General features: G+C 40.4%; 2 protein-coding genes across 2 annotated transcripts in view; one reads left to right on the top strand and one right to left on the bottom strand.

Annotated features, from left to right (window-relative positions):
* LOC117314867 (alkyldihydroxyacetonephosphate synthase, peroxisomal-like) overlaps positions 1-13,190 on the top strand; it is a 29,822-nt gene extending 16,632 nt beyond the window's left edge. The window contains exons 16-19 of the mRNA XM_033868986.1: positions 21-82; positions 9,882-10,071; positions 10,286-10,343; positions 10,995-13,190. Of these exons, the coding sequence (XP_033724877.1) occupies positions 21-82; positions 9,882-10,071; positions 10,286-10,343; positions 10,995-11,134 (450 nt within the window). The 3' untranslated portion in view covers positions 11,135-13,190. The remainder of the gene's footprint in view (positions 1-20; positions 83-9,881; positions 10,072-10,285; positions 10,344-10,994) is intronic.
* On the bottom strand, positions 12,256-21,376 carry LOC117314915 (perlucin-like). The gene is made up of 5 exons (XM_033869015.1): positions 20,778-21,376; positions 17,638-17,732; positions 17,187-17,284; positions 16,595-16,832; positions 12,256-13,305 (listed from the first exon to the last, which is right to left on the bottom strand). Exons 2-5 carry the CDS (start codon positions 17,709-17,711, stop codon positions 13,275-13,277), a joined length of 441 nt encoding a protein of 146 aa, XP_033724906.1. The 5' UTR covers positions 17,712-17,732; positions 20,778-21,376; the 3' UTR covers positions 12,256-13,274.
* Between the last annotated feature and the right edge of the window lie 28 nt (positions 21,377-21,404).

Genomic DNA, 21,404 nt, shown 5'->3' with positions numbered 1-21,404 from the left:
ATAACATGTTTATTTTTCAGGATCTTGGGTTTGAGTACTACATTGTAGCAGAGTCATTCGAGACATCAGTGCCATGGGACAGGTATGTTCAGTCCTAGTGTCATGGGACAGGTATGTTCAGTCCTAGTGCCATGGGACAGGTATGTTTAGTCCTATTGTCATGTGACAGGTATGTTAGTCCTAGTGACATGGGACAGGTATGTTCAGTCCTAGTGTCATGGGACAGGTATGTTTAGTCCTATTGTCATGTGACAGGTATGTTCAGTCCTAGTGTCATGGGACAGGTATGTTCAGTCCTAATGTCATGGGACAGGTATGTTTAGTCCTAGTGCCATGGGACAGGTATGTTCAGTCCTAGTGTCATGGGACAGGTATGTTTAGTCCTAATGTCATGGGACAGGTATGTTCAGTCCTAATGTCATGGGACAGGTATGTTTAGTCCTAGTGTTATGTGACAGGTATGTTCAGTCCTAGTGTCATGGGACAGGTATGTTTAGTCCTAGTGTCATGGGACAGGTATGTTTAGTCCTAGTGCCATGGGACAGGTATGTTTAGTCCTAGTGACATGGGACAGGTATGTTTAGTCCTAGTGACATGGGACAGGTATGTTCAGTCCTAGTGTCATGGGACAGGTATGTTAGTCCTAGTGTTATGGGACAGGTATGTTTAGTCCTAGTGTCATGGGACAGGTATGTTCAGTCCTAGTGTCATGGGACAGGTATGTTCAGTCCTAGTGTCATGGGACAGGTATGTTTAGTCCTAGTGTCATGGGACAGGTATGTTCAGTCCTAGTGTCATGGGACAGGTATGTTCAGTCCTAATGTCATGGGACAGGTATGTTTAGTCCTAGTGCCATGGGACAGGTATGTTCAGTCCTAGTGTTATGGGACAGGTATGTTTAGTCCTAGTGTTATGTGACAGGTATGTTCAGTCCTAGTGTCATGGGACAGGTATGTTTAGTCCTAGTGCCATGGGACAGGTATGTTTAGTCCTAGTGCCATGGGACAGGTATGTTTAGTCCTAGTGACATGGGACAGGTATGTTTAGTCCTAGTGACATGGGACAGGTATGTTCAGTCCTAGTGTCATGGGACAGGTATGTTAGTCCTAGTGTTATGGGACAGGTATGTTTAGTCCTAGTGTCATGGGACAGGTATGTTTAGTCCTAGTGTCATGGGACAGGTATGTTTAGTCCTAGTGTCATGGGACAGGTATGTTCAGTCCTAGTGTCATGGGACAGGTATGTTCAGTCCTGGTGTCATGGGACAGGTATATTCAGTCCTAGTGTCATGGGACAGGTATGTTTAGTCCTAGTGTTATGGGACAGGTATGTTCAGTCCTAGTGTCATGTGACAGGTATGTTTAGTCCTAGTGACATGGGACAGGTATGTTCAATCCTAGTGCCATGGGACAGGTATGTTAGTCCTAGTGACATGTGACAGGTATGTTTAGTCCTAGTGTTATGGGACAGGTATGTTTAGTCCTAGTGTCATGTGACAGGTATGTAAGTCCTAGTGTCATGTGACAGGTATGTTCAGTCGTAATGCAATGGGTCAGGTATGTTAGTCCTAATGTCATGGGACAGGTATGTTCAGTCCTAGTGTCATGGGACAGGTATGTTCAGTCCTAGTGCCATGTGACAGGTATGTTCAGTCCTAGTGCCATGGGACAGGTATGTTCAGTCCTGGTGTCATGGGACAGGTATGTTCAGTCCTAGTGTCATGGGACAGGTATGTTCAGTCCTAGTGCCATGGGACAGGTATGTTCAGTCCTAGTGTCATGTGACAGGTATGTTCAGTCCTAGTGTCATGTGACAGGTATGTTCAGTCCTAGTGTCATGGGACAGGTATGTTCAGTCCTAGTGTCATGTGACAGGTATGTTCAGTCCTAGTGCCATGTGACAGGTATGTTTAGTCCTAGTGACATGGGACAGGTATGTTAGTCCTAGTGTCATGGGACAGGTATGTTCAGTCCTAGTGCCATGGGACAGGTATGTTTAGTCCTAGTGTCATGTGACAGGTATGTTTAGTCCTAGTGTCATGTGACAGGTATGTTTAGTCCTAGTGTCATGTGACAGGTATGTTTAGTCCTAGTGACGTGTGACAGGTATGTTTAGTCCTAGTGTTATGGGACAGGTATGTTTAGTCCTAGTGTCATGTGACAGGTATGTAAGTCCTAGTGTCATGTGACAGGTATGTAAGTCCTAGTGTCATGTGACAGGTATGTTCAGTCCTAGTGTCATGTGACAGGTATGTTCAGTCCTAGTGTCATGTGACAGGTATGTTTAGTCCTAGTGTCATGTGACAGGTATGTTTAGTCCTAGTGTCATGTGACAGGTATGTTTAGTCCTAGTGCCATGGGACAGGTATGTTTAGTCCTAGTGTAATGAGACAGGTATGTTCAGTCCTAGTGTAATGAGACAGGTATGTTAGTCCTAGTGCCATGTGACAGGTATGTTCAGTCCTAGTGTCATGGGACAGGTATGTTTAGTCCTAGTGTAATGAGACAGGTATGTTCAGTCCTAGTGCCATGTGACAGGTATGTTCAGTCCTAGTGTCATGGGACAGGTATGTTCAGTCCTAGTGTCATGGGACAGGTATGTTCAGTCCTAGTGTCATGGGACAGGTATGTTTAGTCCTAGTGTAATGAGACAGGTATGTTCAGTCCTAGTGCCATGTGACAGGTATGTTCAGTCCTAGTGTCATGTGACAGGTATGTTCAGTCCTAGTGTCATGGGACAGGTATGTTTAGTCCTAGTGTAATGAGACAGGTATGTTCAGTCCTAGTGCCATGTGACAGGTATGTTCAGTCCTAGTGTCATGGGACAGGTATGTTCAGTCCTAGTGCCATGTGACAGGTATATTCAGTCCTAGTGTAATGAGACAGGTATGTTTAGTCCTAGTGTCATGTGACAGGTATGTTTAGTCCTAGTGCCATGTGACAGGTATGTTTAGTCCTAGTGTAATGAGACAGGTATGTTCAGTCCTAGTGTAATGAGACAGGTATGTTTAGTCCTAGTGTAATGAGACAGGTATGTTTAGTCCTAATGTCATGTGACAGGTATGTTTAGTCCTAGTGTCATGTGACAGGTATGTTTAGTCCTAGTGCCATGGGACAGGTATGTTTAGTCCTAGTGTAATGAGACAGGTATGTTCAGTCCTAGTGTAATGAGACAGGTATGTTTAGTCCTAGTGTAATGAGACAGGTATGTTCAGTCCTAGTGACATGTGACAGGTATGTTTAGTCCTAGTGTCATGTGACAGGTATGTTCAGTCCTAGTGCCATGTGACAGGTATGTTCAGTCCTAGTGTCATGGGACAGGTATGTTCAGTCCTAGTGTCATGGGACAGGTATGTTCAGTCCTAGTGCCATGTGACAGGTATATTCAGTCCTAGTGTAATGAGACAGGTATGTTTAGTCCTAGTGTCATGTGACAGGTATGTTTAGTCCTAGTGCCATGTGACAGGTATGTTTAGTCCTAGTGTCATGTGACAGGTATGTTCAGTCCTAGTGCCATGTGACAGGTATGTTTAGTCCTAGTGTCATGTGACAGGTATGTTTAGTCCTAGTGTAATGAGACAGGTATGTTCAGTCCTAGTGTCATGTGACAGGTATGTTTAGTCCTAGTGTCATGGGACAGGTATGTTCAGTCCTAGTGCCATGTGACAGGTATATTCAGTCCTAGTGTAATGAGACAGGTATGTTTAGTCCTAGTGTCATGTGACAGGTATGTTCAGTCCTAGTGTTATGGGACAGGTATGTTCAATCCCGGTGTCATGGGACAGGTATGTTTAGTCCTAGTGTCATGGGACAGGTATGTTCAATCCCGGTGTCATGGGACAGGTATGTTCAGTCCTAGTGTCATGTGACAGGTATGTTTAGTCCTAGTGTTATGGGACAGGTATGTTTAGTCCTAGTGACATGTGACAGGTATGTTTAGTCCTAGTGTAATGAGACAGGTATGTTTAGTCCTAGTGTCATGGGACAGGTATGTTCAGTCCTATTGTCATGGGACAGGTATGTTCAGTCCTAGTGTCATGTGACAGGTATGTTCAGTCGTAATGCAATGGGACAGGTATGTTCAGTCCTAGTGTTATGGGACAGGTATGTTTAGTCCTAGTGTCATGGGACAGGTATGTTCAATCCCGGTGTCATGGGACAGGTATGTTCAGTCCTAGTGACATGTGACAGGTATGTTCAGTCCTAGTGTCATGTGACAGGTATGTTAGTCCTAGTGTCATAGGACAGGTATGTTCAGTCCTAGTGTCATGTGACAGGTATGTTTAGTCCTAGTGTCATGGGACAGGTATATTCAGTCCTAGTGACATGTGACAGGTATGTTCAGTCCTAGTGTTATGGGACAGGTATGTTCAGTCCTAGTGTCATGTGACAGGTATGTTCAATCCTGGTGTCATGGGACAGGTATGTTTAGTCCTAGTGTCATGGGACAGGTATGTTCAGTCCTGGTGTCATGGGACAGGTATGTTTAGTCCTAGTGTTATAGGACAGGTATGTTCAGTCCTAGTGTTATGGGACAGGTATGTTCAGTCCTAGTGTCATGTGACAGGTATGTTCAATCCTGGTGTCATGGGACAGGTATGTTTAGTCCTAGTGTCATGGGACAGGTATGTTCAATCCCGGTGTCATGGGACAGGTATGTTCAGTCCTAGTGACATGGGACAGGTATGTTCAGTCCTGGTGTCATGGGACAGGTATGTTTAGTCCTAGTGTCATGTGACAGGTATGTTCAGTCCTAGTGTCATGTGACAGGTATGTTTAGTCCTAGTGTCATGTGACAGGTATGTTTAGTCCTAGTGACATGGGACAGGTATGTTCAGTCCTGGTGTCATGGGTCAGGTATGTTCAGTCCTAGTGTCATGGGACAGATATGTTCAGTCCTAGTGTCATGGGACAGATACAGGTATGTTCCGTCCTGGTGTCATGGGACAGGTATGTTCAGTCCTGGTGTCATGGGACAGGTATGTTCAGTCCTAGTGTCATGGGACAGATACAGGTATGTTCAGTCCTGGTGTCATGGGACAGGTATGTTCAGTCCTGGTGTCATGGGACAGGTATGTTCAGTCCTGGTGTCATGGGACAGGTATGTTCAGTCCTAGTGTCATGGGACAGGTATGTTTAGTCCTAGTGTCATGGGACAGGTATGTTCAGTACTAGTGTCATGTGACAGGTATGTTCAGTCCTAGTGCCATGGGACAGGTATGTTCAGTCCTAGTGTCATGTGACATGTATGTTCAGTCCTAGTGACATGTGACAGGTATGTTTAGTCCTAGTGTCATGGGACAGGTATATTCAGTCCTAGTGACATGTGACAGGTATGTTCAGTCCTAGTGTTATGGGACAGGTATGTTCAGTCCTAGTGACATGTGACAGGTATGTTCAGTCCTAGTGTCATGTGACAGGTATGTTAGTCCTAGTGTCATAGGACAGGTATGTTCAGTCCTAGTGTCATGTGACAGGTATGTTTAGTCCTAGTGTCATGGGACAGGTATATTCAGTCCTAGTGACATGTGACAGGTATGTTCAGTCCTAGTGTTATGGGACAGGTATGTTCAGTCCTAGTGTCATGTGACAGGTATGTTCAATCCTGGTGTCATGGGACAGGTATGTTTAGTCCTAGTGTCATGGGACAGGTATGTTCAGTCCTGGTGTCATGGGACAGGTATGTTTAGTCCTAGTGTTATAGGACAGGTATGTTCAGTCCTAGTGTTATGGGACAGGTATGTTCAGTCCTAGTGTCATGTGACAGGTATGTTCAATCCTGGTGTCATGGGACAGGTATGTTTAGTCCTAGTGTCATGGGACAGGTATGTTCAATCCCGGTGTCATGGGACAGGTATGTTCAGTCCTAGTGACATGGGACAGGTATGTTCAGTCCTGGTGTCATGGGACAGGTATGTTTAGTCCTAGTGTCATGTGACAGGTATGTTCAGTCCTAGTGTCATGTGACAGGTATGTTTAGTCCTAGTGTCATGTGACAGGTATGTTTAGTCCTAGTGACATGGGACAGGTATGTTCAGTCCTGGTGTCATGGGTCAGGTATGTTCAGTCCTAGTGTCATGGGACAGATATGTTCAGTCCTAGTGTCATGGGACAGATACAGGTATGTTCCGTCCTGGTGTCATGGGACAGGTATGTTCAGTCCTGGTGTCATGGGACAGGTATGTTCAGTCCTAGTGTCATGGGACAGATACAGGTATGTTCAGTCCTGGTGTCATGGGACAGGTATGTTCAGTCCTGGTGTCATGGGACAGGTATGTTCAGTCCTGGTGTCATGGGACAGGTATGTTCAGTCCTAGTGTCATGGGACAGGTATGTTTAGTCCTAGTGTCATGGGACAGGTATGTTCAGTACTAGTGTCATGTGACAGGTATGTTCAGTCCTAGTGCCATGGGACAGGTATGTTCAGTCCTAGTGTCATGTGACATGTATGTTAGTCCTAGTGTCATGTGACAGGTATGTTTAGTCCTAGTGTCATGTGACAGGTATGTTTAGTCCTAGTGCCATGGGACAGGTATGTTTAGTCCTAGTGTTATGAGACAGGTATGTTCAGTCCTAGTGTCATGGGACAGGTATGTTCAGTCCTAGTGTCATGTGACAGGTGTGTTTAGTCCTAGTGTCATGGGACAGGTATGTTAGTCCTAGTGTCATGGGACAAGTATGTTTAGTCCTAGTGTCATGTGACAGGTATGTTTGGTCCTAGTGTCATGGGACAGGTATGTTCAGTCCTAGTGTCATGTGACAGGTATGTTCAGTCCTAGTGCCATGGGACAGGTATGTTAGTCCTTGTTTAATGTGACAGGTATGTTTAGTCCTAGTGTCATGGGACAGGTATGTTTAGTCCTAGTGACATGTGACAGGTATGTTTAGTCCTAGTGTTATGAGACAGGTATGTTCAGTCCTAGTGTCATGTGACAGGTATGTTTAGTCCTAGTGTCATGGGACAGGTATGTTTAGTCCTAGTGACATGTGACAGGTATGTTTAGTCCTAGTGTCATGGGACAGGTATGTTTAGTCCTAGTGTTATGGGACAGGTATGTTTAGTCCTAGTGTCATGGGACAGGTATGTTAAGTCCTAGTGACATGTGACAGGTATGTTTAGTCCTAGTGTTATGGGACAGGTATGTTCAGTCCTAGTGTCATGGGACAGGTATGTTCAGTCCTAGTGTTATGAGACAGGTATGTTTAGTCCTAGTGTCATGGGACAGGTATGTTCAGTCCTAGTGTTATGAGACAGGTATGTTTATAGTGTCATGGGACAGGTATGTTTAGTCCTAGTGTCATGGGACAGGTATGTTTAGTCCTAGTGTCATGGGACAGGTATGTTTAGTCCTAGTGTTATGGGACAGGTATGTTTATAGTGTCATGGGACAGGTATGTTTAGTCCTAGTGTCATGGGACAGGTATGTTCAGTCCTAGTGTTATGAGACAGGTATGTTCAGTCCTAGTGCCATGGGACAGGTATGTTTAGTCCTAGTGTAATGAGACAGGTATGTTTAGTCCTAGTGTCATGGGACAGGTATGTTAGTCCTAGTGTTATGGGACAGGTATGTTTAGTCCTAGTGCCATGGGACAGGTATGTTCAGTCCTAGTGTCATTAGACAGGTATGTTCAGTTCTAGTGTTATGTGACAGGTATGTTCAGTCCTAGTGTCATGGGACAGGTATGTTCAGTCCTAATGTCATGGGACAGGTATGTTTAGTCCTATTGTCATGGGACAGGTATGTTCAGTCCTATTGTTATGTGACAGGTATGTTCAGTCCTAGTGTTATGTGACAGGTATGTTCAGTCCTAGTGTTATGGGTCAGGTATGTTCAGTCCTATTGTCATGTGACAGGTATGTTCAGTCCTATTGTCATGGGACAGGTATGTTTAGTCCTATTGTCATGGGACAGGTATGTTCAGTCCTATTGTCATGGGACAGGTATGTTTGGTCCTAGTGCCATGGGACAGGTATGTTTAGTCCTAGTGTCATGTGACAGGTATGTTTAGTCCTAGTGTCATGGGACAGGTATGTTTAGTCCTAGTGTTATGGGACAGGTATGTTTAGTCCTAGTGTTATGGGACAGGTATGTTTAGTCCTAGTGTCATGTGACAGGTATGTTCAGTCCTATTGTCATGTGACAGGTATGTTTAGTCCTAGTGTCATGTGACAGGTATGTTTAGTCCTAGTGTCATGGGACAGGTATGTTTAGTCCTAGTGTTATGGGACAGGTATGTTTAGTCCTAGTGTTATGGGACAGGTATGTTTAGTCCTAGTGTCATGTGACAGGTATGTTCAGTCCTAGTGTCATGTGACAGGTATGTTCAGTCCTAGTGTCATGGGACAGGTATGTTCAGTCCTAGTGACATGTGACAGGTATGTTTAGTCCTAGTGTTATGGGACAGGTATGTTAATAGTGCCATGTCACAGGTATGTTCAGTCCTAGTGCCATGGGACAGGTATGTTAAGTCCTAGTGTCATGGGACAGGTATGTTCAGTCCTAGTGACATGGGACAGGTATGTTTAGTCCTAGTGTCATGTGACAGGTATGTTCAGTCCTAGTGCCATGGGACAGGTATGTTTAGTCCTAGTGCCATGTGACAGGTATGTTTAGTCCTAGTGTCATGTGACAGGTATGTTCAGTCCTAGTGCCATGGGACAGGTATGTTTAGTCCTAGTGCCATGGGACAGGTATGTTTAGTCCTAATGTCATGGGACAGGTATGTTCAGTCCTAGTGTCATGTGACAGGTATGTTAGTCCTAATGTCATGGGACAGGTATGTTTAGTCCTAGTGTCATGTGACAGGTATGTTCAGTCCTAGTGTCATGGGACAGGTATGTTTAGTCCTAGTGTCATGGGACAGGTATGTTCAGTCCTAGTGTCATGGGACAGGTATGTTTAGTCCTAGTGTAATGAGACAGGTATGTTCAGTCCTAGTGTCATGGGACAGGTATGTTCAGTCCTAGTGACATGGGACAGGTATGTTCAGTCCTAGTGTCATGTGACAGGTATGTTCAGTCCTAGTGCCATGGGACAGGTATGTTTAGTCCTAGTGCCATGTGACAGGTATGTTAGTCCTAATGTCATGGGACAGGTATGTTTAGTCCTAGTGCCATGTGACAGGTATGTTCAGTCCTAGTGTCATGGGACAGGTATGTTTAGTCCTAGTGTCATGGGACAGGTATGTTCAGTCCTAGTGTCATGGGACAGGTATGTTCAGTCCTAGTGACATGGGACAGGTATGTTCAGTCCTAGTGTCATGTGACAGGTATGTTAGTCCTAGTGTCATGGGACAAGTATGTTTAGTCCTAGTGTCATGGGACAGGTATGTTTAGTCCTAGTGTCATGGGACAGGTATGTTAGTCCTAGTGTCATGTGACAGGTATGTTCAGTCCTAGTGCCATGGGACAGGTATGTTCAGTCCTAGTGTTATGGGACAGGTATATTCAGTCCCAGTGTTATGGGACAGGTATATTCAGTCCCAGTGTTATTGGACAGGTATGTTTAGTCCTAGTATCATGGGACAGGTATGTTCAGTTCTATCAGTTGCAGATATACAGTGTATGGTATCCAGGAAGATTTCTCCCTTTCTGAATGAAAATCTTAATTACTGCTGACATTGTTTTTGATCAATATTTTGTATGACTTTTTCCCAACCTTGATCTTACTCTAATTCTCTACATTATATAAGTAAAAATATTCAGTTAGCTGTAACACATCCTCTTTCATCAATAAATCCCTAGTTTTATGATCACTATTATTTTCTTTAATGGTAATTGTCAATTGATAAAGATACTAAAGTAGCAGTGAATGTCAGGATTTAAGGATAAAACACTATGAGGTCAGGAAACCTGCTAAAGCTAGTACTTATATGTTATAGATGTCTGGACCTGTGTAACAACGTAAAGGACCGACTAGATCGAGAGTGTAAAAAGCGAGGAATCCAGTTTCCACCTTACATCACCTGTCGAGTCACGCAGACATATGATGCTGGCGCCTGTGTATATTTTTACTTTGGTTTCAACTACCGTGGTCTGTCAAACCCTGTACAGATATATGAAGACATCGAGGTAAATATTTCATTATTCATTATTTATTGCATTAACAATAAGTATACTTCAGTTTTTTTAAATCTGTGTGATTAAAACAATATAATAATATAGAGCCTGCCAATTTGTGATCTGTAGTAATTATTTTAATGAAATTATACGCATATGTAAAATAATTACTAATTATATATATAACTACACTTTATCTAAAACGTTATAATATACATGTTTTCAGAACTGTGCCAGAGAGGAGATCCTTGCCAATGGTGGAAGTATATCCCATCACCATGGAGGTAAATATACAGACTTGGGAGAAACATGGCAATACAGGAAATGTGACAGTTGGGAGTAGAGGAGGAGGTTATGTGGGAATACAATGTATTACCATGGAAATGTGACAGTTGGGAGTAGAGGAGGGAGTTATGTGGGAATACAATGTATTACCATGGAAATGTGACAGTTGGGAGTAGAGGAGGAGGTTATGTGGGAATACAATGTATTACCATGGAAATGTGACTTGGGAGTAGAGGAGGGGGTTATGTGAGAAAATAATACATATTGTAAATGCCGTGAGATGAATTGTGGTAGAATTGTAATGGAAGGACATGTTTGTGGATAGGAGAGACAATTCTATAATTAGAACACAACTTAGGGGAAGGATAATGGTAAAAAGATTGGATGACACCTGTAGTTGATTACAGTTGGAATACAAATGTATGGAGACTATGATTCTCTGTCAAACAGTCAACTATGATCCTCAATTAATGTCCAGTCATGATAGAAGGGAGAGCATGTGCTGAAATATTCCAGATGGACTTGATATATTTTCATGTTTAAAGTCCTAACACTGGGTGGATGGCTCATAATATCAAGTTTACAGTTTCAGATATTTAATATTTTCAAAATACAAAATGTATTAGAGCTTCATTTTTGCTTCTTTTTAGTGGGTAAGCTGAGGAAACGGTACTTGAAGCAGACAGTTGGGGATATAGGCCTTGGTTCAATGCGTGCTATCAAGAATTTCATTGACCCTGAAAATATCTTCGGAAATGACAACCTAATGATTGGAGAACCTAAGTTATAGAACAATACTTTTAGTATAACATGCAGTACAGCAGCCATTTTTCTCAGAAAATTTAGCTTAACTTTATTCTTAACTGTAAATATTACTAGCTGAGCATAATTTTATCATCAGAATCCAGTTGTAATTGTTACGTCTGTTATCACATCATGACGAATCATGATAGCTATTGTGTGAGCATTTCAATACAGTTTTGACTGTGAAATAAAAGGTTTCATGATTAAAGAAAATAACTATTTTTCTAGTGTTAAAAGAAACATTTAACATTAACCAATCAAATGTAAGGATGAATTTTAACCAATCAAATGTAAGGATGAATTTGAAATAGAGATGACATAATCAGCTGTGATGACATCATCAGATTATCTGATTGTAAATCACAGAATGTATCATTATTCATTTGTTGAACATTATGAGTATGAGTAGATATTGATGATGATATATTTCCACCCATGGACTATAACTAGTATTCACAGGAAATGTGATAAGCCTGTCTGGTTTTACTACCCATCTCAGCCATTGGCTTTGATACCAACTGAGAAAACTTTTATATGATTTAAAGGACACAGACTCAAGAGTATCTGGAATACTGCACTTTTTATATAAATTGGCATAGATGAAATGTTTCTTACCCCCCCCCCCCCCCCCCCCCCTTTTTTTTTTTTCTTTTTTTAATTATTCAGTTTACTTACCCATTCCCAATTTAAATGAGGTATTGTGGGGTAAAAATTGACTTTATGGTAAATGTTGCAATGTCAGCGTTGTATTGCACTACGTTGTGTGTAAATTTAAATTAAGTTATTTCATTAATTGTCTTGTTTAAATGAATACGAGAGGAAACATTCCTAGGAACAATGTATAGTTAGCATAATATAGTCTATTATAATTAGAACTATGCCAGTAAAATATACATCCCGCAGGAGGACTCACGAAGAAAAGAAATTTTACAGGTATACAATGTACCTGGTAGGTGCTGTGGAGAAGATGCAGTTTATTATATGGTACATTTCGCATTGAATCATTTCTATGGGTGGTCACTGTTTGACATACCTGGAGTCCTCCTGTTGGGTAGGTATTTTTTTTCTGGAATAGCCTGTAGTATATTGTGTATTCATTTTTTTTGCCTGTTAGAAGAGGTTAATATACTGTTGTAGTAAAGACCGTAGTAAGGGTATATAGCCACTGTCTTGGTACAACACACCAGCATGTCGTTTGTGGTGAAATGTGCCTTTCAAATAGGAATACTCTTGTGGTATTTAAGTGATAAAAGTGTGAAATGTTGTGTTGTATTGTGTCTTTATTTAAATGAATTACACAAATCATGGGACAATTTTGCCCTCCTTAGCTTCCTATACTCTTAAGCATTGCTAACACTTGGTGTTTGAATGTAGAGAGAAGAGATGTTCTTAATATTTTTTTTATTTATAGCACATTAGTTCTTATGTATCTTTTATATATTACTTTCGTATGGTTTCATTTTTGATTGGGTGCGAGTGCGTCTGGGCGTCTGGGACAAGTGTTATAACATGCATTGTTATTTGTGAGTTAATGTTTTTACTGAAACTCATGAAATCCACATTCTCTAAATAATTACGTCCTCGTTCTATGTTCTCGTTTTCTTCCCATCACTTAGTTATGGGACACTGTGCATTAATGTAGTACTTTTGTTGAGAATTTTGTCTGAAATGAACTTGATACAAATGATTATTAGTAATCTAATCCATGACTTCCCATTCTGATCACTGTTCGTATACGACTATAAACTCGTAAAATCCAGTCAGTCCATTATTTTTTTTTTATTCCATATGATATATGAAAACTTTGCGGCATTGTTCCCTGTGTATATCTCAATTTGAAATGTCACAAGGTCCTTTTAGTCGTCATTGGGTTATACTTACTAACAAGTGTTTGCACACTAGACACAAGAAGTTTGTAAAGACAAATATTTTTTTTTGACGTATTTAATACCTGTATGTAGCAGTGAAAGGCAAATATATCAATTGCAACTTTCACATTAAATGATAAAAAATGATTATTGATAATAAATTGACTCAATTAAGTCAGAGTTTACTTATGAGTTCTGAACAAAGACGTAAAGTGTGTACCGTCTGTGACTGGGTTGTTTACGGGACTTCAATACCATTTAGCCTATCACCTCGGTGTTGTGGTTAGCTCTGAAAAAAATCAACATGAAAAAGAAATATTTTAGTGTGTAATCATATGACCATCACTATGCTGCATTTGCTGAAAGTGCAAATGAGCTTAGTCCCGCCGTCAGACGTCAACCTTTTCCTTTAAATAACTTTTCGATAACATCATTGGGCCTCCTGCTGGCTTTATTACCTTATTTCTAGCTTAAAACTCTAAAGCAAAAGGCCCTTATAGAGCTGAGTTTCTGGCTCACTGGACTTGAATTTTTAGCCCACCATCATCAGATGGTGGGCTATTCAAATCGCCCTGCGTCCGTGGTTTTGTGGTGAGACCAATCGGAAAACAACATGGCCGACAGGCAGCCATCTTGGATTTTGACAATTGAAGTTTGTTATCGCTATTTCTCAGAAAGTGCTGAATGGATCTTTCTCAAATTTCATATGTAGGTTCCCCTTGGTATCTAGTTATGCATATTGTATTTTGAGACCAATCGAAAACAACATGGCCGACAGGCAGCCATCTTGAATTTTGACAATTGGAGCTTGTTATCGCTATTTCTCAGAAAGTGCTGAAGGGATCTTTCTCAAATTTCATATGTAGGTTCCCCTGGTTGCCTTGTTATGCATATTGCATTTTGAGGCCAATCAGAAAACAACATGGCCGACAGGCAGCCATCTTGGATTTTGACAATTGAAGTTTGTTATCGCTATTTCTCAGAAAGTACTGAAGGGATCTTTCTCAAATTTCATATGTAGGTTCCCCTCGGTGCCTAGTTATGCATATTGCATATTGAGGACCAATCGGAAAACAACATGGCCGACAGGCAGCCATCTTGAATTTTGACAATTGGAGCTTGTTATCGCTATTTCTCAGAAAGTGCTGAAGGGATCTTTCTCAAATTTCATATGTAGGTTCCCCTGGTTGCCTTGTTATGCATATTGCATTTTGAGGCCAATCAGAAAACAACATGGCCAACAGGCAGCCATCTTGGATTTTGACAATTGAAGTTTGTTATCGCTATTTCTCAGAAAGTACTGAAGGGATCTTTCTCAAATTTCATATGTAGGTTCCCCTCGGTGCCTAGTTATGCATGTTGCATTTTGAGGCCAATCGGAAAACAACATGGCCGACAGGCAGCCATCTTGAATTTTGACAATTGGAGCTTGTTATCGCTATTTCTCAGAAAGTGCTGAAGGGATCTTTCTCAAATTTTATATGTAGGTTCCCCTCGGTGCCTCGTTATGCATATTGCATTTTGAGGCCAATCGGAAAACAACATGGCCAACAGGCAGCCATCTTGGATTTTGACAATTGAAGTTTGTAATCGCTATTTCTCAGAAAGTACTGAAGGGATCTTTCTCAAATTTCATATGTAGGTTTCCCTTGGTTGCCTTGTTATGCATATTGCATTTTGAGACCAATCGGAAAACAACATGGCCGACAGGCAGCCATCTTGGATTTTGACAATTGAAGTTTGTTATCGCTATTTCTCAGAAAGTACTGAAGGGATCTTTCTCAAATTTCATATGTAGGTTCCCCTCGGTGCCTAGTTATGCATATTGCATTTTGAGGCCAATCGGAAAACAACATGGCCGACAGGCAGCCATCTTGGATTTTGACAATTGGAAGTTTGTTATCGCTATTTCTCAGAAAGTACTGAAGGGATCTTCTCAAATTTCATATGTAGGTTCCCCTCGGTGCCTAGTTATGCATATTGCATTTTGAGGCCAATCGGAAAACAACATGGCCGACAGGCAGCCATCTTGGATTTTGACAATTGAAGCTTGTTATCGCTATTTCTCAGAAAGTACTGAAGGGATCTTTCTCAAATTTCATATGTAGGTTCCCCTCGGTGCCTCGTTATGCATATTGCATTTTGAGACCTATCGGAAAACAACATGGCCGACAGGCAGCCATCTTGGATTTGACAATTGAAGTTTGTTATCTATTCCAGAAACTATGAAGGGATCTTTCTGAAATTTCAAGTGTAGGTTCCCTTGGTCTAGTTATGCATATTGATTTTGGGACCATCAGAAAACAACTGGCGACAGGCAGCCATCTTGTATTTTGAAATTGAAGTTTGTTATCGCTATTGTACAGAAGGTACTGAAGGGATCTTTCTGAAATTTCATATGTAGGTTCCCCTTGTGCCTGGTAGCATATGCTTTGGAGACCAATCGGAAAACAACATGGCCAAGCAGCCACTTGATTTTACATTGAAGTTGTTATAGCGCATTTCTCAGAAAGTACTGAGGGACTGTTCTCGAATTTCATAGTTAAGGTTCCCCCGGGCCTAGTAGGCAGATCCAATCTGAATGGAACCTATCGGAAAACAACATGGCCGACAGCATCCACTTGGATTTTGATAATTGAAGTTTGTTATCGCAAAGTACTGAAGGGATCTTTCTCAAACATTTTGTAGGTTCCCCTTGGTCTGTAGTTTTGCATATTGCATCTTGGGACCAATAGGAAAACAACATGGCCGACAGGCAACCATCTTGGATTTTGACAATTGAAGTTTGTTATCGCTATTTTACAGAAGGTACTGAAGGGATCTTTCTCGAAATTCATATGTAGGTTCCCCTTGGTCCCTGGTATTGCATTTTGGGACCAATCCGAAAACAACATGGCCGACAGACAGCCATTATCGCTAAATCTTAAATTTTATATATAGGTTCCCCTTGTTTGAATAGTACTAGAGGGCTGTTTCTGAATTTACACAGATTAGTAAGACTTAGATGAAGAGAAAAGTTGAGAAAAGATCAATCTGACATGGAACCTATAAAGATCATTCAATGGTGGGCGCCAAGATCCCTCTGGGATCTCTTGTTCATAAACCAAACTCAATATAATACCAACGACTTCTGAGCATGATGGTCGTACAGTATTCTACATAGTCATTATTAATCTGAGTCTTTCGAAACCCTGTTTGACAATCAGTTATCAACGTGAACGTATTTTACGGAAATCGTGATATTTGGAACACGACGCCTTTGAATGACAAATCAGATGTGACATGAACACCGTAGGCAGGGAAAGCAAGTATGTAACTATCGAGAAATAGGATCAATTATTCAACGAAATGACATCTTCAGTATAACGTAGGTGCAAAAAATCGCCAAGTTGCTCTAAGATCTAATTACACAGCAGTACATGTAATAGACACCAGATTTGGTTTTCTTTCGTTCGGGATTATAAAATGCTTTACTATATTACTGTGGAAATCTACATGTGTATGCTGAACCCTATTTATTGAATTAGAAGTGATATATATTAATTAATCGGTACTGATATGAATCTAAAATGGCTTACTGTTCTGCCCGGCAGATGAAGTGGTTTTGGAGCTCACATGGCTCATCGTTCCAACGGAAGTCGTGATATCCGTACAAACATAGACAGTTTTCCAATCTGCCCTGGTAATTATTATTGGGCTCGCCAGGGTACCAGTCCGTGAATGTAAACCTTTGTTCATTGGTGGCCCACTCCCATTCGCCCTCCACGTGTGTATCTGTTCCACTGGTGAAGTAACACATTCCGTTCTTGTGCGGGTCTGCGATATATATATGTATATATGGCACTGCCTCATAAATCATTATCACATAACTATATTTTACAGTAGCGCAGATGTATTATCTCCCGATTCAAAACACGAAAATACATATTAAGGTTAACGAAATTGTATCTAAACCGGTAAAACGAGGGCCAATTACGAACAAAATGTATAGATACATGTATAAATAAAATCCTTGAAAAGGAATAAGTAAAAATAAGACCAGGTGTGATAGTAATACTTAGAGATAGTTTAACTAAATATGATCAGATGTGATTACATAGTAATAATTAGAGATAATTTAACTAATTTGATATGACGTCCGTAAGAAATTACGCCTTACACCAACCGTACCGTTTTGATGAAGGCGCATAAGTTCTGATTTCAGAAAGTTGTTTTCATCGGCATCAGTAATAGTTACTAATTCACTGTGGAAATAATTGACAGTTGAACTGAAAAAGAAAGAAAATTAATCAGATGAATAACCTGGTCAGTATATTTCTGAACTAATATATAATGAATCACCCCTACATAACATATCGAGAGCATACTTATTTCGCACAGGTAAGTAAAATGTGTTCGTATTTAATGCCGAACGTAAAATAAATCCATCTGTTAAATTATTTCCTGTGCGAGATATTATTTCAAAAAAAAAAAAAAAAAAAAAACATACGGCGGTTTTCATTGAAGCATATTCACCTATCTTGCATAACCGTTACGAAGTGAGGTATCGGTTTCGTTAAGGGATGTATTGAAATATACCTGTTTTATTTATATTTTACTCGGGAATGAACTAAACACTTACGTTCGCCATTGCCCAGTTATCCTTCTCCCTTGAGAAAAGGTAGCATGATTCCCTGAATGACTGCCAGCCATCATGGCACGCACCCGCTTCCCCAGCTGCAGTCAGAAACACTTAAATTTGTTTGTTGTATGCGTACACTACAGTCCTCAGTGAAATTCATGTTTTTTTTACATTGATAAGGCTTATCACGATCGTATTCATCGTATGTTCTATTGGTCGGTATTGCTCTAAGGTGATCTACCTCTACTGTATGTACAATTACACCAGATGCCGCAGTGAAAAAATAATATCAGACAGATATCATCATCGCGTACAAAACATGTGTACATGTATATACGAGGGCCGATAAATATGTTGTGAGGCTCATATTGAAGGATTTGAGTTTGCCGGGCACATTTTATCTTCCAACATAATCCCCTTCAGTATCTATACACTTTTGCCGGTGATGTTTAAAGGCCTCAATGCCACTTTTTATAGAACTCCTTCTCTTGTCTGTTCAGAAAGGCATCCACTGCATGTATGACATCACCACCGGGCTGAAAGTGGGTGCCTGAAAAAGCTGTTTTCAGTTTTGGAAATAGATAAAAGTGTGATGGAGCGAGATCAAGTGAATAAGGCTGATGTTCAATCAATTTAAATCCATAATTGTGAATGGCAGTCATGGCAATGACAGACTTGAGAACAGGGGTGTTGTCTTGATGGAATAACACACCTTTAGTGAGCTTAATATTTCCCCGTAACTGCCTCAGAATGGAAGCATAATATGTGCCATTGATTGTTTGTCCCTTTTGGAGATAATCTATCAGCAGAATACCATCTGCACCCCAGAAAACCGAGGCCATATCCCTTCTAGCTGATGGAACAGTCTTTGCCTTCTTTGAGCCAGGGTGCTTCCATTGTTTCGATTGTTGCTTGGCCTCTGGGGTAAAATGATGGACCAATGTTTCATCCATAGTGACAAATCTCTGAAGAAAGTTGGCAGGATATTCCTCAAAAAGGTTAAGATTAGCACGCGATAATGTGCGCCTGGTGTGCTTTTGATCAACCGTGTTAAGTCTTGGTACCATAGGCTTTCTCATTGCCAGATCCTCGGTCAGAATGAAATGTAGTCTTTCCTGTCAAATGCCAACTCTACTGGCTATGTATCTTTCTGTGACTCGTCTGTCAGTCATAACAATATCATGAACTTTATTGACCATTTCTGGGGTTGCAACATTGACAGGCCTTCCAGGAAACGGGGATCATCCTTAAGGCTCTGTCGGCCGCGCTTAGATTCCGCCACCCACCTTTTCACTGTATCATATGAAGGGGCATCTTTCGCTAATGTTACTACCACATGATTATGGATATCCTGAGGTTTTAAATTTTTTTTCATGCAAATATTGGGTCACTGCTCTTTCACCGATATTTTCCATTTTGCAAACGCCGCTTGTCTTGTTTATTTTAGAGAGCTGACTCGACGATATAAACTAACCAAATGAGACCAGTCCTTGGGTACACGGCCCTACATACATGTAGTGCGATAATAGTAGGCCTTAAAAAGAACATCCTTGAGTATCTCCTTCAATACGGGACTCACAACATATCAATTATATCTCCTATATAACCTATGCTGACTACATTTTAACCCGCTCCGAAACATAACCAGAAATCTTTAGCCTAAAATAAAGCCCAAGTATTTTTTTTTAAATCGTATTTTGGACTGCTTTATCAATGGTGAATCCCCCAAGAACAAGAAAATGTTTGCTTTCTAGAACATACACTGGATGAGTAAACATTTCAGCCGACCTTCAAATATAGGTACAACAAATTAGAGAAGACTATTTCTTTAGGCCAGCTATTGACTCCTCGAAAACATCTAAGCCAAATATCAGCTTTCTGGTACACAAACTAAAGGTATGACCTGCCGATGCCAAAGCTGGACCACTATATAAAGATTGTACAAAAGACACCCCATATATTGTTACATTGATTGTAATGAATTTCAAATCAAATTGAGAGTCAGATACAACAGGGCAAAAGTAAATTAAACTACTGTATACCCACATCTGTTTCGTCCTTCTTAGCGCATCTTGTTTAGCTTGTAAACGCATCTACATGTAGTTTAGATTGTAAACGAATCTTGTTTAGATTGTACATGATATAAGATATGAGTCGTTGAATTACCAAGTATGTTTTACCATCATTAGACATACTTATGAAATAGACTGTCGCTCTGTCGTCATGTACTAAAGGAAGATGTTATACTTAACACTTTGTATACGTTTCCTCGGCTAATATGTTGTCGTACTTCAGCTAGGTTGTACAAATTCAATTTCAAAGGCTACGCCCACGTAAGTCCTTTCCAAATTATTACAGTCGAATAAATATTTACATGTGTTATTTTGCAGTGGTATCCACTATCACACATGAGGAGAGAGAACTCCAACTTAAGTTGAGTATTATAGAACTTCATTAGATCAATTATCATCATTCCATTATTGCAGATTTACCGATAAGGTGCCAAGTACGGATTCTTTGGGAAACAGGTCATAACGTCCCTGTGTATCAACACATCGACCATCTACCCAACAGAGATACATGGTAGTTCATCAGCAACTCTGCATATTATGGTATTTCATATTAGGAGAGTTTTAATTTGTAAAATAATTTTTTGTCGATGTTTGGAGTTCTCTCAAATAATAAAATAAGAACAGTAAGATTATAAATCATTATTATAATGTTAAAAAAGCTATTGCTGTCACATAACAATATCCATCCAGTCCAGTCCAGTCCAGTCCAGTCCAGTCCATCAAAAACTGATATTAAAGTTGTTAATTGTAATTTACATCACTATATATAATAACTTTGTTTCACTCAAGCAGTAGTTGAGTATTATTTTATGTTTGTTTAAATTGTGAGGAATATTAAAAAAACAAATCTCTTAGTTTGGTATAAATATTCAGTTTTGAAGAATATACTTACTTAATAACAGGTTATACAAGTAACAATATAATCTATGTACGTTAACTTGGCCATATGATGGGTAACATGGGCTATTTCAATTGAGTTAACATGTTACATATTAAGAGATTAAACATGGCATTAATTGTATAAACATCAATAAACATGGAACCGAAAGGAACTTTCTGATAACTGACCTGATACCAGTGCCAGAAGCACCAGACAAACGACGTTGGTAGACATGTTCTTCCTCGGTCTTTCCTTATCTACGTATGTGCCACATAGATTGCCGCATTACTAGATAAGGACTAGCATGTAACTGTGTCTATTTCCGTGTTGGTCTCGCATTGTCATCTACTGGTATGTATTGTTTATAAAACAGACTTTCCTGACTACAATTCGATGGTTGTCATGATGCAGTATATTTGCTATTGTTTAACAGGTGGTGGGTAAATATCAGGTTTGAGAGTAGAGCTGGACTTTACCACGGACAAACTGCCTAGTATAAAAAATTGGCGATGCAAATCATGTCGCAAACCGTGAAATGGTGCGTGTTCATATGTCTATTTGTTAGCTGTCGAAACCTAGGGTATTTGTAATGAAGGCTAGGACGGAAACAGAAGGAAACGAATGTCTGAATACTTTGAAAGCACATGCAATAACGTGGAAAGGAACTTGATCTGTAATGCTAGTCCAATATAACAATATTATTTAGATTTCTTAACACAAACTGTCCATAAAATAAGCTTGATGCGTAATACCGTCCTGTTATCATAAATATTGTGGATAAAGACGTATCAATGATTATATATAATACATAATGA

Source organism: Pecten maximus, chromosome 2 (genome assembly GCF_902652985.1).
Source record: "Pecten maximus chromosome 2, xPecMax1.1, whole genome shotgun sequence".
In the NCBI taxonomy this organism is placed as follows: Eukaryota; Metazoa; Mollusca; class Bivalvia; order Pectinida; family Pectinidae; genus Pecten; species Pecten maximus.
This window is presented reverse-complemented; position numbering and strand designations above follow the sequence as displayed.